Source organism: Oncorhynchus clarkii, chromosome 6 (genome assembly GCF_045791955.1).
Source record: "Oncorhynchus clarkii lewisi isolate Uvic-CL-2024 chromosome 6, UVic_Ocla_1.0, whole genome shotgun sequence".
Lineage (NCBI taxonomy): Eukaryota > Metazoa > Chordata > Actinopteri > Salmoniformes > Salmonidae > Oncorhynchus > Oncorhynchus clarkii.
The window spans coordinates 80436911-80459142 of NC_092152.1; the positions used below are offsets into that span (position 1 = coordinate 80436911).

General features: G+C 42.3%; 1 protein-coding gene across 1 annotated transcript in view; it reads left to right on the plus strand.

The window, feature by feature from the left end:
* Nucleotides 1-3936: 3936 nt before the first annotated feature.
* The window catches only part of LOC139411685 (leucine-rich repeat and immunoglobulin-like domain-containing nogo receptor-interacting protein 1-B), a 30551-nt gene continuing 12255 nt past the window's right edge, over nt 3937-22232 (plus strand). The window contains exon 1 of the mRNA XM_071158318.1: nt 3937-4235. Coding sequence (XP_071014419.1) covers nt 4224-4235 — 12 coding nt within the window. The 5' untranslated portion in view covers nt 3937-4223. The remainder of the gene's footprint in view (nt 4236-22232) is intronic.

Genomic DNA, 22232 nt, shown 5'->3' on the forward strand with positions numbered 1-22232 from the left:
GAGCCTGACGGGCCGACTGAGGCATGGGAGCCTGACGAGCCAGCTGAGGCATGGGAGCCTGACAAGCCAGCTGAGGCATGGGAGCCTGACAAGCCAGCTGAGGCATGGGAGCCTGACGAGCCAACTGAGGCATGGGAGCCTGACGAGCCAACGGAGGCATGGGAGCCTGACAAGCTGGCTGAGGCATCCCCGGTTGCTTCGGCAGAGGCACCCGGACCCGACGTCATCCCTCCAAAAATAAAAAAGACATAAAACATTCCCTGGTGACAGGTGTGCGTAACGATGAGCAGCCTGGCGACCTTGAGCGCCAGAGAGGGGGAGCGGGAGCAGACGTGACAGGATATCTGTTCAACCTGAAACTGAATTGCACCCACCTGGTGTCCCTGGTCTAAATCAGTCCCTGATTACACAAGGAAAACAAAAAGAAGCAGTGGAACGAATTGGCTTCCATGTCCAGATTTGAATTTGAGGGGTCTAAAGTACACCACGATGGTCATTTATAATTTACTTTATAAAACAGCATAATGACATACCATGTAATGTAGCACCTCTCTTACTCTACGTCTCTGCTTGATACTGTAGCAAAGCAGAACGTCTATGAGATTCTAATAAAGAGTTTGGAGTTGAAATGTTCATGACATTCTGATTGCAATTCTTCCTCTAGTCATATTCCCATTAGATTAGATATGTTTACATCGTTAGACTTCTGACGGTCTGTAAACCATGATTTATTATTGACTCTATCAAACAGCCACAGTGCAGTTTGCAAACCAGTTCATCTAGAAGGTAATATCTACATATAGCTCCATAAATAAACTGAAATATATTCTGTAGTGAACTGTGGGGTCAGAAGGCTTGCTGTGAGGAAAGTGTGTCTGTCAGCCACTGAATACACTGGCACTTTTAGATTGTTTCTGTTGATGTTTACACTAGTGTTTCTGTTGATGTTTACACTAGTGTTTGTTTGTGTTGATTTTTACACCAGTGTTTATGTTTCTGTTGATGTTTACACTAGTGTTTCTGTTGATGTTTACACTAGTGTTTGTTTGTGTTGACGTTTACACCAGTGTTTCTGTTTCTGTTGATGTTTACACTGGTGTTTATGTTTCTGTTGATGTTTACACTGGTGTTTGTGTTTATGTCTGTGTTGATGTTTACACTAGTGTTTATGTTTACACTGGTGTTTATGTTTGTGTTGATGTTTACACTGGTGTTTATGTTTGTGTTGATGTTTACACTAGTGTTTCTGTTGATGTTTACACTAGTGTTTCTGTTGATGTTTACACTACTGTTTGTTTGTGTTGATGTTTACACCAGTGTTTGTGTTTCTGTTGATGTTTACACTGGTGTTTATGTTTATGTTTGTGTTGATGTTTACACTAGTGTTTATGTTTACACTGGTGTTTATGTTTGTGTTGATGTTTACTCTAGTGTTTATGTTTGTGTTGATATTTACTCTAGTGTTTATGTTTGTGTTGATGTTTACACAGGTGTTTATGTTTGTGTTGATATTTACCCTAGTGTTTATGTTTGTGTTGATGTTTACCCTAGTGTTTATGTGTGTGTTGATGTTTACTCTAGTGTTTATGTTTGTGTTGATATTTACTCTAGTGTTTATGTTTGTGTTGATGTTTACACTGGTGTTTATGTTTGTGTTGATATTTACCCTAGTGTTTATGTTTGTGTTGATGTTTACCCTAGTGTTTATGTGTGTGTTGATGTTTACTCTAGTGTTTATGTTTGTGTTGATATTTACTCTAGTGTTTATGTTTATGTTAATATTTACCCCAGTGTTTATATTTGTGTTGATGTTTACTCTAGTGTTTGTTTATGTTGATATTTACCCCAGTGTTTATATTTGTGTTGATGTTTACTCTAGTGTTTGTTTATGTTGATATTTACCCCAGTGTTTATATTTGTGCTGATGTTTACTCTAGTGTTTATGTTTTTCTACAAACTCCACCCGCCCTCCAAAACCTCTGCCAAAAAGCCTTCATCCAATGTGTTGTAGACATATCTACCCCCCCCACAACACCTCAACCTCAAACTCCCAACACCAACTATCATAAACATGCTCCCTAACCCCCATGCCATCAATACCCGCCTCCTACAGTACCAACCAACCAACCCCCTGGTAATTGGAATGTTAATCTCAAACAAACACACACTGCCCTGAATCTCTTTTATCAATCCCTACCAGTCTGTGTGCCCCAAAACTACTCACAACCACCCACCCTTCACCTCAAGAACCCTGTGTCTCTCATTGCCTCCCAGGCAGCACTTCAGTGATCTGCCTGCCTGCCTTCCTGTCACACTCCAAAGGTCCACGTGCCTCATGATTACTGTTCTATGTATAATAGGTAGCATTCATCATCCACTAGTGACAGGAAATGATGGAGGAGTCTGGGGCGCAGAATAAAACCCAGCGCCAGAGCACTAATCTCTTCTTCTCCTCTTTTCTTTCTCTGTTAATACAATGACATGCTCATATTCCTCCCATTAACACACTCATCCCCACTCCACTAATACAATGACATGCTCATATTCCTCCCATTAACACACTCATCCCCACTCCACTAAATACAATGACATGTTCATATTCCTCCCATTAATACACTCATCCCCACTCCACTAATACAATGACATGCTCATATTCCTCCCATTAACACACTCATCCCTACTCCACTAATACAATGACATGCTCATATTCCTCCCATTAACACACTCATCCCCACTCCACTAATACAATGACATGTTCATATTCCTCCCATTAACACACTCATCCCCACTCCACTAATACAATGACATGTTCATATTCCTCCCATTAACACACTCATCCCCACTCCACTAATACAATGACATGCTCATATTCCTCCCATTAACACACTCATCCCCACTCACATCCCTACCATTAACACACTCATCCCTACTCCACCAATACAATGACATGCTCATATTCCTCCCATTAACACACTCATCCCCACTCCACTAATACAATGACGTGCTCATATTCCTCCCATTAACACACTCATCCCCACTCCACTAATACAATGACATGCTCATATTCCTCCCATTAACACACTCATCCCTACTCCACCAATACAATGACATGCTCATATTCCTCCCATTAACACATTCATCCCCACTCCACTAAATACAATGACATGCTCATATTCCTCCCATTAACACACTCATCCCTACTCCACCAATACAATGACATGCTCATATTCCTCCCATTAACACACTCATCCCTACTCCACCAATACAATGACATGCTCATATTCCTCCCATTAACACATTCATCCCCACTCCACTAATACAATGACATGTTCATATTCCTCCCATTAACACACTCATCCCCACTCACATCCCTACAGTAAAGTGTGGGGATATAGAAGTTCATTTGTTACATTGTTGCCCCTGTTTTAGGATAGCACCCACCCCCCTGCCTCTCTGTCTCCTTACCCCTTCCTTGTTTTAAGATAGCACCCCCTACCTCCCTCCCTCTCTGTCTCCCTACCTCCCTCCCTCTTTCTTTCCATCTCTCACCTTCTCTGTCTCCCTACCTCCCTCCCTCCCTCTATGTCTCCCTACCTCCCTCTCTGTCTCGCTATTTTTCTCATTCTGTCTTTCACAACCCTCTTTCTGCAGCTCCCCAGCTAATTTGAATCAAGCTGGAAATGGGGACGTTCAAGTAAACAGCATAACATATCGCCAATGCAATCAGAGAGCATCCCTCCCTCCCTCCCTCCCTCCCTCCCTCCCTCCCTCCCTCCCTCCCTCCCTCCCTCCCTCCCTCCCTCCCTCCCTCCCTCCCTCCCTCCCTCCCTCCCTCCCAATGCATTGCAGCTCTTCCCTGCACCTTGCTCAGCAGCGGCCCCTCCCTCTATCTCTCTCCCCTCTATCTCTCTCCCCTCTCCCTCTCTCCCCTCTCCCACTCTCTGTCTCACTCAGCTCGGTGCAGCATGTATGTTAGAGTGTCTGAGACACCGGAGCCTGTGTTTACATGCAAGCCTATCAGTGGAGGTGGATTTAGAGCATCTGGAGGACCCAGGCATCTCCCATGCTCCTCACCGGGGACTCACCTCCTTTTATCTCGCCTCGGGTATCCCATTTCTCCCTTTGAATCCTCCTTTCAATGGCCTCTTCAATCTCTGCCCTGCTCTCTGAGGCATTTTGGATTTCCTTGGCAACGTGGAGCAGCTTAAATTAGAATTCTGTGCATGACGGTCCTGGTAAGTAGCCTCCTCTGTCTGTTCTGTGGGTTTCCAGCACTGAGCCATAGAGGCAGGCTCATCATGGTGCATTGGTGGGGCAGAATTGTCAGGAAAATATTTGTCTGGACAAATGGTACGTATTGAAAGTGGGAAAGGGAGAGCGAGAGAGAGAGAGGGAGGGAATGTTCAATGATCATTCTACTGAATAGGATTCAGGACCAGGTTTGTTCTGTCACCTGGATGCTGCCATTTATTTAAATGTGTAAGAGCATACATGTTGGCTACTGTGTGTGTGTGTATGGTGTGAGTGTGTGTGTGTGTGTGTGTGTGTGTGTGTGTGTGTGTGTGTGTGTGTGTGTGTGTGTGTGTGTGTGTGTGGTATGTGTGTGTGTGTGTGTGTGTGTGTGTGTGTGTGTGTGTGTGTGTGTGTGTGTGTGTGTGTGTGTGTGTGCGTGCGTGCGTGCGTGCGTGTGTGTGTGTGTGTTTGCATATGTGCACCAGTTTGTACCTGTTGTTGTGTGTGTACGGTGTGTCTGTGTCTGTGTACAGTGTCTGTGTGTGAGTGCGGGGTGTCTGTGTGAGTGTACGATGTGTCTATGTGTGTGTACAGTGTGTTTGTATGTGTTTACGGTGTGTTTGTGTGTGTGTACGGTGTGTTTGTGTGTGAGTACGGTGTGTTTGTGTGTGAGTACGGTGTGTCTGTTTGTGTGTACGGTGTGTTTGTGTGTGTGTACGGTGTGTTTGTGTGTGTACGGTGTGTCTGTGTGTGAGTACGGTGTGTTTCTGTGTGTGTACGGTGTGTCTGTGTGTGTGTACGGTGTGTCTGTGTGTGTGTGTACGGTGTGTCTGTGTGTGAGTACGGTGTGTCTGTGTGTGTGTACGGTGTGTTTGTGTGTGAGTACGGTGTGTGAGTATGGTGTGTGTGTGTGTGTGTGTGTGTGTGTACGGTGTCTGTGTGTGTGTACGGTGTGTCTGTGTATGAGTATGGTGTGTCTGTGTGTGTGTGTACGGTGTGTCTGTGTGTGTGTACGGTGTGTCTGTGTGTGTGTGTACGGTGTGTCTGTCTGTGTGTACGGTGTGTCTGTGTGTGAGTACGGCGTGTCTGTGTATACGGTGTGTCTGCTGTCTCCATATGTATTTTAAAGGTGTGTCATATTGCTAGTGTAGGGGTGTGTGTGTGATGGAGCGTGCCTGCTGTGTGTTCCTGTCTGAGTGCTCCTCCACCACCATGCTTATTGTAGCGCCAACTAATCTGTCCTTGTTAGCACGCCTCTTTCTAAAGACCCTAAACACGTCGTCTAGCCTGACACTGATTTGCTTCCGGAGGTCAAACCTCATTCAATCACAATGAATTTGCTGTGTTCCCTCTGGGGTTGAAAGAATGGTGTTTCATTTCACCCACAGGTTCCAGGGAAGGCTTTTTGTCCCATTTGTATGTAGGTCAAACACCCCAGCCTCTCATCCGTTCTCTCTCTGTGTGTGTGTGTATGTGTGTGTGTGTGTGTGTGTGTGTGTGTGTGTGTCTGTGTCTGTCTGTCTGTCTGTTTGTGTGTGTGTGTGTGTGTCATCCTTTCATCCTTCCAGCCTGCATTATTTGCATCCCTCATAATTCTGCCTGGCTGCAGTGCTCTGGCACACAGTATAAATCTATAGAGACTCTTCTACCTCCTATAGAAGTACAGTACAGCAGCTGCCTGCAAGCCACTAGCTGACACCTCTAGCTGGTGAAGTTGAGGCTGTTTTTGCTTAGAGACACACTACACTGTTGGTTACTGTACACGAGGCTCCCTAAAATAGGCGAGACTGGAAAGAGACTTCTCTTCCACTGGTTTCACCCCACTGCTATTTTGTAACACTGTGAGACCCAAAGATGCAAAAATATAACGTTTCCTAAATTGCTTCTTAATCTAAAAAAAGAATCCTATCCAACACTACCTAGTTCATCTCCTTCATCACTACCTAGTTCATCTCCTTCATCACTACCTAGTTCATCTCCTTCATCACTACCTAGATCATCTCTTTCATCACTACCTAGTTCATCTCCTTCATCACTACCTAGTTCATCTCCTTCATCACTACCTAGTTAATCTCCTTCATCACTACCTAGTTCATCTCCTTCATCACTACCTAGTTAATCTCCTTCATCACTACCTAGTTCATCTCCTTCATCACTACCTAGTTCATCTCCTTCATCACTACCTAGTTCATCTCCTTCATCACTACCTAGTTCATCTCCTTCGACCCACATGTACCTCCATGTAGTATTGTTGTGTCAGTAGGATACATGTTGGCATCAGCAGCTTCTGAAACGGTAGAAACATGGTCCACTCATCTCACATCCGACTAGTCCCCTACACAAGCATATGTTGTAGGCCATTACATGAAATATTTTTTCCTGTCATGATTATGAAGAACAAAATACAGAGGGAAACAAACAATCTAAACCTGAGATAGAGGTCGCTTTGGAAATGTTGAAGAAACACAACATTGGGCTGAAAGGTTTGATCTGACACACAGGGCTACATTAATATACTGATAGAATAGGGTTTGATCTGACACACAGGGTTACATTAATATACTGATAGAATAGGGTTTGATCTGACACATTAATATACTGATAGAACAGGGTTTGATCTGACACATTAATATACTGATAGAAACAGGTTTGATCTGATACACAGGGTTACATTAATATACTGATAGAAACAGGTTTGATCTGACACATTAAAATACTGATAGAATAGGGTTTGATCTGATACACAGGGCTACATTAATATACTGATAGAAACAGGGTTTGATCTGATACATTAATATACTGATAGAATAGGGTTTGATCTGACACATTAATATACTGATAGAATAGGGTTTGATCTGACACACAGGGTTACATTAATATACTGATAGAAACAGGGTTTGATCTGACACATTAATATACTGATAGAAACAGGTTTGATCTGACACATTAATATACTGATAGAATAGGGTTTGATCTGATACACAGGGTTACATTAATATACTGATAGAAACAGGTTTGATCTGACACACAGGGCTACATTAATATACTGATAGAAACAGGGTTTGATCTGATACATTAATATACTGATAGAATAGGGTTTGATCTGACACACAGGGCTACATTAATATACTGAGAGAAACAGGTTTGATCTGACACACAGGGTTACATTAATATACTGATAGAAACAGGTTTGATCTGATACACAGGGTTACATTAATATACTGATAGAACAGGGTTTGATCTGATACATTAATATACTGATAGAATAGGGTTTGATCTGATACACAGGGCTACATTAATATACTGATAGAACAGGGTTTGATCTGATACATTAATATACTGATAGAAACAGGTTTGATCTGACACACAGGGTTACATTAATATACTGATAGAAACAGGTTTGATCTGACACACAGGGTTACATTAATATACTGATAGAATAGGGTTTGATCTGACACATTAATATACTGATAGAAACAGGGTTTGATCTGATACATTAATATACTGATAGAAACGGGTTTGATCTGACACACAGGGTTACATTAATATACTGATAGAATAGGGTTTGATCTGACACATTAATATACTGATAGAAACAGGGTTTGATCTGATACATTAATATACTGATAGAAACAGGGTTTGATCTGACACATTAATATACTGATAGAACAGGGTTTGATCTGACACACAGGGTTACATTAATATACTGATAGAAACGGTAGAGGGATTGTTTTCCTTCCAATATTCTGAAAATATGTACAACCAAATACTTCAAGAGTAAATTCGATGCCTCCTCTACACATCAAAATAACAGAAATGAACATATCTTTTAAAAACGTATGGATTGTGAGGTCAGAACACTGCCGTGACGACCATTCGTTATATGGTAAAGGAGTAAGATAGGAGGGTCTCTCTCCAGATGAAGCCAGAAAGGACAACCAAATATTACTGAAAAACCCCAGAATAGGTGATCCTTTCAAAAAGATACACCACTGTTCAAAAGTTTGGGGTCACTTAGAAATGTCCTTCTTATTGAAAGAAAAGAAAACATTTTGTCCATTAAAATAACATCAAATTGACCAGAAATACATTGTAGACATTGTTAATGTTGTAAAGGACTATTGTAGCTGGAAACGGCTGATTTTTTATGGAATATCTACATAGGCGTACAGAGGCCCATTATCAGCAACCATCACTCCTGTGTTCCAATGGCACGTTGTGTTAGCTAATCCAAGCTTATCATTTTAAAAGGCTAATTGATTATTAGAAAACCCTTTTGCAATTATGTTAGCACAGCTGAAAACTGTCGTGTTGATTAAAGAAGCACTAAACTGGCCTTCTTTAGACCAGTTGAGTATCTGGAGCATCAGCATTTGTGGGTTCGATTACAGGCTCAAAATGGCCAGAAACAAAGCACTTTCTTCTGAAACTCGCCAGTCTATTCTTGTTCTGAGAAATGAAGACTATTCCATGCGAGAAATTGCCAAGAAACTGAAGATCTTGTACAACACGGTGTACTACTCCCTTCACAGAACAGCGCAAACTGGCTCTAACCAGAATAGAAAGAGGAGTGGGAGGCCCTGGTGCACAACTGAGCAAGAGGACAAGTACATTAGAGTGTCTAGTTTGAGAAACAAGTCCTCAACTGGCAGCTTCAATAATTATGCAAAACAACAGTCTCAACGTCGACAGTGAAGAAGCGACTCCGGGATGCTGGCCTTCTAGGCAGAGTTCCTCTGTCCAGTCTCAACGTCAACAGTGAAGAGGCGACTCCGGGATGCTGGCCTTCTAGGCAGAGTTCCTCTGTCCAGTGTCTGTGTTCTTCTGCCCATCTTAATATTTTATTTTTATTGGCCAGTCTGAGATATGGCTTTTCTTTGCAACTCTGCCTAGAAGGCCAGCATCCCGGAGTCGCCTCTTCACTGTCGACGTTGAGACTGGACAGAGGAACTCTGCCTAGAAGGCCAGCATCCCGGAGTCGCCTCTTCACTGTCGACGTTGAGATTGGACAGAGGAACTCTGCCTAGAAGGCCAGCATCACGGAGTCGCCTCTTCACTGTTGACGTTGAGACTGGACAGAGGAACTCTGCCTAGAAGGCCAGCATCCCGGAGTCGCCTCTTCACTGTTGACGTTGAGACTGGACAGAGGAACTCTACCTAGAAGGCCAGCATCACGGAGTCGCCTCTTCACTGTTGACGTTGAGACTGGACAGAGGAACTCTACCTAGAAGGCCAGCATCACGGAGTCGCCTCTTCACTGTTGACGTTGAGACTGGACAGAGGAACTCTGCCTAGAAGGCCAGCATCCCGGAGTCTCCTCTTCACTGTTGACGTTGAGACTGGACAGAGGAACTCTGCCTAGAAGGCCAGCATCCCAGGGTCGCCTCTTCACTGTCGACGTTGAGACTGGGCAGAGGAACTCTACCTAGAAGGCCAGCATCCCAGAGTCGCCTCTTCACTGTCGACGTTGAGACTGGACAGAGGAACTCTACCTAGAAGGCCAGCATCACGGAGTTGCCTCTTCACTGTTGACGTTGAGACTGGACAGAGGAACTCTGCCTAGAAGGCCAGCATCACGGAGTCGCCTCTTCACTGTTGACGTTGAGACTGGACAGAGGAACTCTGCCTAGAAGGCCAGCATCACGGAGTCGCTTCTTCACTGTTGACGTTGAGACTGGACAGAGGAACTCTGCCTAGAAGGCCAGCATCACGGAGTCGCTTCTTCACTGTTGACGTTGAGACTGGACAGAGGAACTCTGCCTAGAAGGCCAGCATCCCGGAGTCGCCTCTTCACTGTCGACGTTGAGACTGGACAGAGGAACTCTACCTAGAAGGCCAGCATCCCGGAGTCGCCTCTTCACTGTCGACGTTGAGATTGGACAGAGGAACTCTGCCTAGAAGGCCAGCATCACGGAGTCGCCTCTTCACTGTCGACGTTGAGACTGGACAGAGGAACTCTGCCTAGAAGGCCAGCATCCCGGAGTCGCCTCTTCACTGTTGACGTTGAGACTGGACAGAGGAACTCTACCTAGAAGGCCAGCATCACAGAGTCGCCTCTTCACTGTTGACGTTGAGACTGGACAGAGGAACTCTACCTAGAAGACCAGCATCACGGAGTCGCCTCTTCACTGTTGACGTTGAGACTGGACAGAGGAACTCTGCCTAGAAGGCCAGCATCCCAGAGTCTCCTCTTCACTGTTGACGTTGAGACTGGACAGAGGAACTCTGCCTAGAAGGCCAGCATCCCAGAGTCGCCTCTTCACTGTCGACGTTGAGACTGGGCAGAGGAACTCTACCTAGAAGGCCAGCATCCCGGAGTCGCCTCTTCACTGTCGACGTTGAGACTGGACAGAGGAACTCTGCCTAGAAGGCCAGCACCACGGAGTCGCCTCTTCACTGTTGACGTTGAGACTAGACAGAGGAACTCTGCCTAGAAGGCCAGCACCACGGAGTCGCCTCTTCACTGTTGACGTTGAGACTGGACAGAGGAACTCTGCCTAGAAGGCCAGCATCCCGGAGTCGCCTCTTCACTGTTGACGTTGAGACGGGTGTTTTGCAGGGGACTATTTAATAGTGTATGTTTTTGATCGCAAAATAAGAAAAAAAATGGAATTTGTAAAGTTGATCAATTTGGCAATTTCAGACAAAATATGACTTCATTTCAGATGTATATATCATTACACAATTTTTGCCTTCACATGTAAATGCTTTTGCTCCATTTTGATGTGATTTTAATAGAATTTCACAGTTTTCTTACCACACATTTTTTTTTACCATTTAAGCCCAATGTTGCAACATTTCCAGAAAATTCTACAAACTTGAAAAAACAACAACAACCTTTTCATAATCAGAGGCGTATTCCAGGTATTTTTGAAGGGTAGTGAAATATTTTCCTCATTTGGATGTTTGGGTCTCGCAGGGTGAAATGGGAAAGAAGCAGAAGGTCTATAGTAGTGTTTGTATTGTTTGTGCTGCAGCTTTAGGTTGATACATACAGTATGTGTCACGATAACAAGGTGACAGTAGATATAAAACTACAGAACATCGATGTCACATGAAATGTGGGGCTTTCACATCGTGACTGAGCGAGTGATTAAAACCACGACGGTTACCTGGCAACACGTTACTGTCGGTGGTCTCATGTAACAATCTATGAAACCTTCATAAACACTCTTCTCCAATTAGTCTTGCCATAATGAAAGCACAGATTCTTTAGCAAGCCCACCTGTTCAAACACAATATCAACACGTGATTCCTTATAATAAGTACAGCACGCACATGATCTGGATATCAGGCTCATTCATATCAATGATGTGCAGTAGAAACGAACTGTAGCAATAGAATGTTCATTAAGTACCGCTTAAAGCAGGACAATGTGTGTGAGCGCCACAGCGCCCCCTGGTGGTTTCAATACACTCACTGTTCATAGGCTACTACCGTTCGCTGATGTATGAGCCTATTGTGGGCCGCTGCAGTCTTTAAACATGCGATTGGCTCAACCGTGACATATCAGACAGGAAGTCATCACTCATCACTGTTTTGACTCTGTAAGCAGATGTGTCTCACGCATAATTCTGTTTTATCCTCTCAGACTACACAGAGATGCTACAGAGATGCGGGCATGGTATAATGATTGTCTATAGCCTTGCTGTTACATTGTTCTCCTGACCCATAGTGGTCATATGAAGGGTCTGTTCTGAATGTACACCTCAGGGTCTTGGTACTTAAACTGAACCCAATAACCATGGGCTCTTTCTCCCATTTAACCTGTGTAATTGATTGTGTTGTCTGTACGGTTGGGTAGCATGTAAGCACTGGGAACGCCAATCTATATGCACTTCCAAGATTGATAATTGCACTTTGATGGATTTGATTCAAATGGGAATGTTTTAACTATTTGGCAGAGGATGCCTCCATAGCGCCCTACTTGGCTTTTAACAGGATGGAAAACCAAATAGTGGTTAAGGTTGAGGACAATGCAGACGATGGCTGCACACAGTCTCTCTGGTGGTCTGACTGGTCATTACAGTAGTGAGGCGGTTCACTAGCCCCACTTCCGTTACACACAAGACGGAATAGAATGCAAGTCATCAACAAGCCATGACTAGTTCAACTCTTGACACGCAAAAAACAGATCTATAGATGAACATGTACACTGTAGGCCAACTTCCTGTTCAACAGTCCATCCACACCGCCCATCTTTTACATTGTTGTGAGCAGTAGCTTTTCATGTAAATCAAGTCTGTGCCAAGGATATTTAGTCTGCCTGTCCTGTACACTAGTCCTCCGTGAGATATGGGGGGAAGTCAGAGAGTGAATGAAGCTACAGAATGCTGTAGTAGTGATGTGGAAGGATGGGTGGATTAGAATCTCAACGGGGAGAGTGTTAAGGATGCTGCTGAAACCACGGCATTGCAGGAAACAGATGTAGGATCTTAATTTGGTCACACTTTTATTGCTGAAAATGTTCCTGCAAAGCAGGAAATAAAAATTGTGGTGTATTCAAGGTTTAAAAGTTTCTATAAATTTCAGACTTGATTTTCCCTAACGAAAAATCTATCAGCCAGTACAAAAATATCCATGAATTCTAATCCACATAATAATTCACACTTCCTGTTGCTGCAGGATTATTTTCCTGCTGTAGCAAAGTTGCTCAAATTAAGATCCTAAATATGTAATGGTTCCTTCCTGTCAGGGACCGTTAAGACGGTCGGACCACGTGTAGACCGCGTGCAGGCGGGAGGGACGGGTGAGACAGACAGACAGACAGACACAGACAGACAGACAGACAGACAGACAGACAGACAGACAGACAGACAGGCAGACAGACAGACAGACAGACAGACACAGACACAGACACAGACACAGACACAGACACAGACACAGACAGACACAGACACAGACACAGACACAGACACAGACACAGACAGACAGACAGACAGACAGACAGACAGACAGACAGACAGATCAGTCACGGGGTAGCCTACTCAATCTTGCTCTCTACAAATGTATTCACAAGGTCACAGTGGCGCTTCGCTGCAGCAGCCTCTCCCATTTAAATGTAATCATAACAGCTTTATGTAAAATATGATCCAGGCATGGTGGAGGATGTGGTTTGATTCTCCCTCTGACTCCTACACTCCACCGGCTCTATAATGCAGTGATCTTTGCATATTCTAAAACAAAGTGTGGGCTACCGATTAAACACTCCTCCTGCCCATTTGTTGTAATTGTCACTGTGAATATTTAGGGAAGTATTGGCTAGAGTGAGCTATATCAGCTAAATGAATATGAGAACGAAGATAGCTGGTGGTAATTATTATACGGGCGATTTGGGATGAAAAAAAAATCTCCCAGAATCGCCCATTGTGCTGTCCATAAAGGGCCTTAAGAAGCTTGGACGGTGGAAAATTGCCTTCAGGATTGCATTGAGCCACAGTTTTCAATTCTACTGGAAACTTGGATCCCTGTTGATACAGAGGGGAAAAGGTTTGTGTAATTACCAGCTTAGGCTGCTGCTATAGCGGGGAATTTCCAAGAGGAATGGTGTTAATGAGGAAAGAAGCATCCCTTTACAGAATTATTATTAGACATTCAGTCAGAGCAGAGAGAGACAGATCTGTGTTGAAATATTACCAATTAGACTCGGCGCAGGCTTTGCACCGCAAGTCATTTCATACAGAACAAAGCACCCAAATGAAGTGAAACCAACCGAACAGCGACCATTACAATGTGTTCAGCACTCGTACAGGGATGTGTCATGCAGCACCATTTTCTGCACATTACATAACGAGCTGATGTTCTTACAGACTAGATATTCTATTTGGGTTTTTCACATTTCAGGTATTCTTCATCTGGTGTGTTCCAGTTCCTTCAACACAACAGGGCATTAGAACAGAGTGTAGCTAATTACATAAGACATCTTAGTCCCTATGTACTGTACATTGGAGCAGGTCTATTGGTGGTAGCGGTGGGATCTCCTTGTAGGGCCAAGTCCAATGGATAAGCATGACAGAGGCATAGATTAACAGCAGTGGAGGCTGGTGACTTGCTAAATGGAGGAGGATGGGAGACCCACGGTATAGGAGCGGACCGCACGGAAACGACAGTGTGTTTCCAAAAATCGTCAAAGATGTGTTATTTGAACCTATGTGATTATGTGTTATCATCTTCGCTAAGTAAATACCGGAGGAAAGGGGAAAGCCTACTTGAGGCTCTCAACATCTCTCTTTAATCAATGTTTTTTGGATGATGCGATGGAAGCTATCTAATCATTTGGAATTGTTTTCCCAGAAAAGACAGTCGATAACGTATCGATATGTTCAGCAAGTAAAACATTGTAAAGTGCAATTACCTCTGAAAGCTCCTTGTAGTTGCCCTTGTTGGCAGAACTTCCCCTTTCCCCATGTCCTCTATCCACACAGCTTTTTCCCAGAAGCTTGAATCTGACGTGGGCATTTATATGCTCCCTGCTTTTGTTTTGCCGTTTAGCTGAACCTGATCGATGTTCTTCAGATCACTGCTTGCTGTTTGGGGTTTTAGGCTGGGTTTCTGTACAGCACTTTGAGATATCAGCTGATGTACGAAGGGCTATATAAATACATTTGATTTGATTTTGATCTGTACCCACCTTTCGACCAAGGCTCAGACTTTCCAAAAAAGCGGGCTAGCAATATAGGCTTTGATGACAGGCTCCCTGTTTAACCAGCTGTACTTTTGAAACCAGTTGGTTTTGAACAGAGGTCAGAGGTCAACCTTTGCTTTAAATTGGCACCTTTTCTGTGTAGCCCAGAGAATGAAAGGGGTTCTTCAACAAAAAGTCCACAACATTTTCGCCAGTGTTGGCCATTCTATCATTCTAGCTAGCTACTGACGTTAGTAAGGCTAATGTTATTTTAATTTTTTAAATAAATTGCACTAACTGGACACAAAAATGTAGTTTTAAAACTAAGAAAATAATGTATAATATACCTCATCCGTCTCCTGTAATTTGAAAAAACTAATTTGAATTGAATAATATCCCAAAAATGCTCAAATATCACTTTTCATCTCTATCCAACAATGTCACAAAGCTTCTCAACACATTGAACCCGCATAATGCTCTGTGGCACAATCCCAATACAACACTAGGTTAATTCTCTGACTATAATTCTGTGATTGGATGGACAACATGCTGCAAAAGCTTTGATTGGTTGCAGGACGTACTCCGGAAGTGGTCATAATTACCATGTATGTCTAAGGGGGTGAGGCCTATGAGCCTCCTAGGTTTTGTATTGAAGTCAACGTAGCCAGAGGAGGACGGAAGCTAGCTGTCCTCCGGCTACACCATGGTGCTACACCAGACAGTACTGTTGACGTTACTGTAGACCTTCATTGCAAAACAATAATTTAATCAATTATTTGGTGACATATGAATATATTTTGCATAGTTTTATCTAAACATTATAACTTTTAAATGTTTCTAATGATTTTCTTTGTAAGAAATTTCACTGAGGAAGAGGGTCCTCCCCTTCCTCCTCTGAGGAGCCTCCACTGATTAACAGTAACCACATATTGTTTTGTTGTTAATTCTACAAAGTAATCAGTAATTTACACTAAAAAGTCACATTCAGAGTATTTAAATGATGGAGAATCAGCCTACATGAGAAGGGGCCACTTGGGGGACATTTTCCGGGTCCCTGTGTCTTCAGATTCACAGACACCCAAACATCACCTGAGTATATTTTGACATGGCCTGTGGATTAACCAGACACACCATTTCTCTTATTAGTAGTAATAATTTGCCATTGACCTTGAAACATGTTATCATAATGAGGAACCATTAACTCAAGATATTATTTCTGAATCAAAAGGTATAACACAAGCTCTCTGGTAGGAGCTCAGCTCTTCGAATCCCCCCTGCCTAGTTTTGCTATCTTCACTTCAGTGTGCAAGGGCTTATTCTGTGGGATTCAAGGCTGCAGATAGAAACGATTTGCAAAGCTGGTAAAATCCCCTATTCTGCAAGACAGAGAACAATGGCTCTTCTATTAACACTCCATTTCTGTCTGGATGTGCTGTGACATTGTGTCCTAACAAATCAGCCCATGGGGGAATCCCAATGTGGTCGTAGTATAAAAGGTCTTCTTCTCCTTTCCTGCACCAGCACTGACTGGAAAAAGCCAAAGCAATCATGATATGGAGGCATTCAATACTTAGCTTTCACTTTCCACATGTTGTCAGATCAGCCGAGAAAAGGAGACGAGGAAGCCTCTTTAGACTATTGGGACCAACTGCTGTCTGGTTGCCATGGTAGCGGACAGTCTCTCCAAGTGTTCTGCGTCTGAGATCCAGTAACCAATTGTAGTTCTTGCTCTGGCAGTTTCCTCCCATGGTACACATACATTTGAGAAAAAGACAGGCCCCTAAAATAGTCCCAATCCAATATCATAGACAAGCAACCAGGACGTTGAAACCGTTGGAGTAAACATGAATTTGAACTGAGATCACCTTTCAGTCCAGTAGCAGCTGGGGAGGCTTTCACCTAAACAAACCTACATGTACACAATACAACAATACAACCTCGTACCCTAGTACACTGACTCGGTACCGGTACTACTTGTATATAGCCTGTATATAGCCTCATTAATGTTATTTTATTGTGTTACTGTTACACTTTTATCTATTTGCTAATGTTCTTTCGTTTTAACTGCATTGTTTGGAAAAGGCTCGCAGGTGAACATATAACATTTGATTTGATTTGTGTTGTGTGGTTGGAGCCCTGTGTTCCAAGCTGTTCATTTTATCCCCTTGTTTTGTGTGTTTTCTAGAGTAGATGTGCCTGCTCGGATCTCCCACATTTCCCAGCAGCAATCTTCCCTCCACTTGGATCGCTCGCTCCCCTTCAAATCAGCTGTCACTCAAATCTCATTAGCATATCCATCACTGTTTTAAAGGGGGGAAAGGCCCATTGGAACAGGCTCCTGTTGGAGGTCTAGGTGGAGTCGTCACGATGGCTGATACCTAGTCTTTTGTCTTTTCCCCCCTTTGTGCTAGGCACTAGTAAAAGGGGCATGGTCTAACACAGGTTAAATAAGTGTATTGAATACCTACCTATTCAATCCCTTCATCTGTTTGTGGTAATGAGGGAAAAGAGCACAGAAAAGGAAGCCATGCAAAAGCATTGAGATGCAACCCCATGTCTGAAAAGCTCCCCTGAAAGAGCATTGAGATGCACCCCATGTCCCTGAAGGAAGGGAGCACAGATGTGCTGCAGGCGAGAGTCTGTTGAATTAGATAAGAGAAGACAGACGAGACAGTTCTAAGTCATCAATGAGCTCTAATTTACTTCATTTCTCATGTAAAATCAACCTGCTACACGGGCAAAGTGTACTTTTATGAAGTAGTTAAAATACACCCAGCTTTTCATTTCACGCAATCTACAGTAATGTAGCCTACACTTTTGACAGTATTTTGAAAATGTTGAAATGCTTTGAAATTATCTTTGTTGTGATGGTTTGTGAAATTTGAGAATATGTATTGATTTTGGCTCAATCTGTCTGACAAGTGTCTCTTTACAGTATGTCAACATCAAGGTGTCCAGTCAACTTTTAACAGATTCTCAGCTGTCAAAAACTCAAAGCTTTGATCTAAATCTTAGAGTAGTCAAACGGAACATCAAACATCGTTTTAAACTAAAAATAAAGCTCAAAGCATTAAAAAAACAAGTTGTTTCCGTTTCCATTTTAAATTGAATGTATTGGGATGCCAACTGCTTTACCCTTATTAGCTTCATGGTATTACAGTACAGTATCATTGAGATGTGAGGCTAACTCATTAGCTTCATGGTATTACAGTACAGTATCATTGAGATGTGAGGCTAACTCATTAGCTTCATGATATTATAGTATCATTGAGATGTGAGGCTAACTCATTAGCTTCATGGTATTACAGCGTCATTGAGATGTGAGGCTAACTCATTAGCTTCATGATATTACAGCATCATTGAGACGTGAGGCTAACTCATTAGCTTCATGGTATTACAGTACAGTATCATTGAGATGTGAGGCTAACTCATTAGCTTCATGGTATTGCAGTATCATTGAGATGTGAGGCTAACTCATTAGCTTCATGGTATTACAGTACAGTATCATTGAGATGTGAGGCTAACTCATTAGCTTCATGGTATTGCAGTATCATTGAGATGTGAGGCTAACTCATTAGCTTCATGATATTACAGTATCATTGAGATGTGAGGCTAACTCATTAGCTTCATGGTATTACAGTATCATTGAGACGTGAGGCTAACTCATTAGCTTCATGATATTACAGTATCATTGAGATGTGAGGCTAACTCATTAGCTTTATGTTATTACAGTATCGTTGAGATGTGAGGCTAACTCATTAGCTTCATGGTATTACGATACAGTATCATTGAGACGTGAGGCTAACTCAGTAGCTTCATGGTATTACAGTACAGTATCATTGAGACGTGAGGCTAACTCATTAGCTTCATGCTATTAAATTATCTTTAAGATGTGAGGCTAAGTCATTAGCTTCATGGTATTACAGTATCATTGAGATGTGAACCTAACTCATTATCTTCATGGTATTACAGTATCATTGAGACGTGAGGCTAACTCAGTAGCTTCATGGTATTACAGTACAGTATCATTGAGACGTGAGGCTAACTCATTAGCTTCATGCTATTAAATTATCTTTAAGATGTGAGGCTAAGTCATTAGCTTCATGGTATTACAGTATCATTGAGATGTGAACCTAACTCATTATCTTCATGGTATTGCAGTATCATTGAGATGTGAGGCTAACTCATTAGCTTCATGGTATTACAGTATCATTGAGATGTGAGGCTAACTCATTAGCTTCATGATATTACAGCATCATTGAGATGTGAGGCTAACTCATTAGCTTCATGGTATTACAGTATCATTGAGATGTGAGGCTAACTCATTAGCTTCATGATATTACAGCATCATTGAGACGTGAGGCTAACTCATTAGCTTCATGGTATTACAGTACAGTATCATTGAGATGTGAGGCTAACTCATTAGCTTCATGGTATTGCAGTATCATTGAGATGTGAGGCTAACTCATTAGCTTCATGGTATTACAGTACAGTATCATTGAGATGTGAGGCTAACTCATTAGCTTCATGGTATTGCAGTATCATTGAGATGTGAGGCTAACTCATTAGCTTCATGATATTACAGTATCATTGAGATGTGAGGCTAACTCATTAGCTTCATGGTATTACAGTATCATTGAGACGTGAGGCTAACTCATTAGCTTCATGATATTACAGTATCATTGAGATGTGAGGCTAACTCATTAGCTTTATGTTATTACAGTATCGTTGAGATGTGAGGCTAACTCATTAGCTTCATGGTATTACGATACAGTATCATTGAGACGTGAGGCTAACTCAGTAGCTTCATGGTATTACAGTACAGTATCATTGAGACGTGAGGCTAACTCATTAGCTTCATGCTATTAAATTATCTTTAAGATGTGAGGCTAAGTCATTAGCTTCATGGTATTACAGTATCATTGAGATGTGAACCTAACTCATTATCTTCATGGTATTGCAGTATCATTGAGATGTGAGGCTAACTCATTAGCTTCATGGTATTACAGTATCATTGAGATGTGAGGCTAACTCATTAGCTTCATGGTATTACAGCATCATTGAGATATGAGGCTAACTCATTAGCTTCATGGTATTACAGCATCATTGAGATATGAGGCTTACCCAACCTGACTTATTGGTTACACTTCATGTGTCAGTACCTTTGACAGACCTTTCTATTTATTTAGATGGGATTCATTTTTTAATTTTTTTTTTAAAACTCTGTTTATTAAGTTTTGAACATACACACATACAGACAAGACAAAGCAATATAAATAATATACTCAACTAGAAAAAAAAATACAAATAAAAATACAAATAAAAAAATAGCTTTAAAGATACCATACTTTAGACAAGTTAAACACACCGGGCAGAAGGCTACAGAGGTTAAAGGGCAATCTATAGTACAGGGACAGGGCAAACATCTCACCATTGTTCCTGTAAACAGTCAAGGGATAAGGGTGGAGAAATGCAACCACTCAACAGAGAGTCATGGCCACAGACCGACCATCCACTGGACAAAAAAAAAGTTTACAATGCTTTAAAATAAAAAAAATAAAATGATTATTCATGTAGGCGTGAACAAAATGTAAAAAGATGGGATTCATTTTAACAACTGTCTCTAAGTATTATTTGGTCCAATAATTTGAGTAATTTGGTAAAGGAATTATTTTGAAGCAGGAAAGTATCAATTAGAAGTATCAACCTCTTTTAATACCCTGGTTTTCACTGATAGGCATACTGAGTCATCTACAGTGTTGATGCCCAGCATAGCAGAATTACTGCCTGTAAAATCAATATTTTTTCTTGCCTTGAAGGTCAGTCACTATGTTACCAATTTGTGTGGAAGGGGAAGAGAAATAACAACATCCAACATGTTGTTTGCGTTTTGTGTTCCGACAAGTGGAAATGTGGAAATATGTTGTGTGCTGACGGTGTTCCCATTTCTCTGTTACAAAGTCAAAGAAAATACTTCATACTTCATGTGTTGTGAATGATTGAAAACATGTAGTGAATGATTGACAACTATCCTTATTTGCACAGCTGACACAATAGGCCAAGTTGTCTCATCTATAGTATGTTGTGTAAGGTTGTTTGCTATAGTTAGTTTTGAATATTTTGCCTTGAATAGTTTTCTTTGAATAGACAGCCTTGAATATTAAACATTGAATAGTTAGCCTTGAATAGTTAGCCTTGAATAGTTAGCCTTGAATAGTTAGCCTTGAATAGTTAGCCTTGAATAGTTAGCTTTGAATAGTTAGCCTTGAATAGTTAGCCTTGAAAAGTCACTGATCATAATAACAACACCCACCCGTAGCACGCCAGCAGGAATATCTCACTGGTCATCCCCAAAGCATTGAATAGTTAGCATTGAATAGTTAGCCTTGAATATTAAGCCTTGAATAGTTAGCATTGAATAGTTAGCCTTGAATATTAAGCCTTGAATATTAAGCCTTGAATAGTTAGCATTGAATAGTTAGCATTGAATATTAAGCCTTGAATAGTTAGCATTGAATAGTTAGCCTTGAATAGTTAGCCTTGAATAGTTCAAATCAAATCAAATCAAATAAAATGTATTTATATAGCCCTTCGTACATCAGCTGATATCTCAAAGTGCTGTACAGAAACCCAGCCTAAAACCCCAAACAGCAAGCAATGCAGGTGTAGAAGCACGGTGGCTAGGAAAAACTCCCTAGAAAGGCCAAAACCTAGGAAGAAACCTAGAGAGGAACCAGGCTATGTGGGGTGGCCAGTCCTCTTCTGGCTGTGCCGGATGGAGATTATAACAGAACATGGCCAAGATTTTCAAATGTTCATAAATGACCAGCATGGTCGAATAATAATAAGGCAGAACAGTTGAAACTGGAGCAGCAGCACGGTCAGGTGGACTGGGGACAGCAAGGAGTCATCATGTCAGGTAGTCCTGGGGCATGGTCCTAGGGCTCAGGTCAGTTGAAACTGGAGCAGCAGCACGGCCAGGTGGACTGGGGACAGCAAGGAGTCATCATGTCAGGTAGTCCTGGGGCATGGTCCTAGGGCTCAGGTCCTCCGAGAGAGAGAAAGAAAGAGAGAAGGAGAGAATTAGAGAACGCACACTTAGATTCACACAGGACACCGAATAGGACAGGAGAAGTACTCCAGATATAACAAACTGACCCTAGCCCCCCGACACATAAACTACTGCAGCATAAATACTGGAGGCTGAGACAGGAGGGGTCAGGAGACACTGTGGCCCCATCCGAGGACACCCCCGGACAGGGCCAAACAGGAAGGATATAACCCCACCCACCTTGCCAAAGCACAGCCCCCACACCACTAGAGGGATATCTTCAACCACCAACCTACCATCCTGAGACAAGGCTGAGTATAGCCC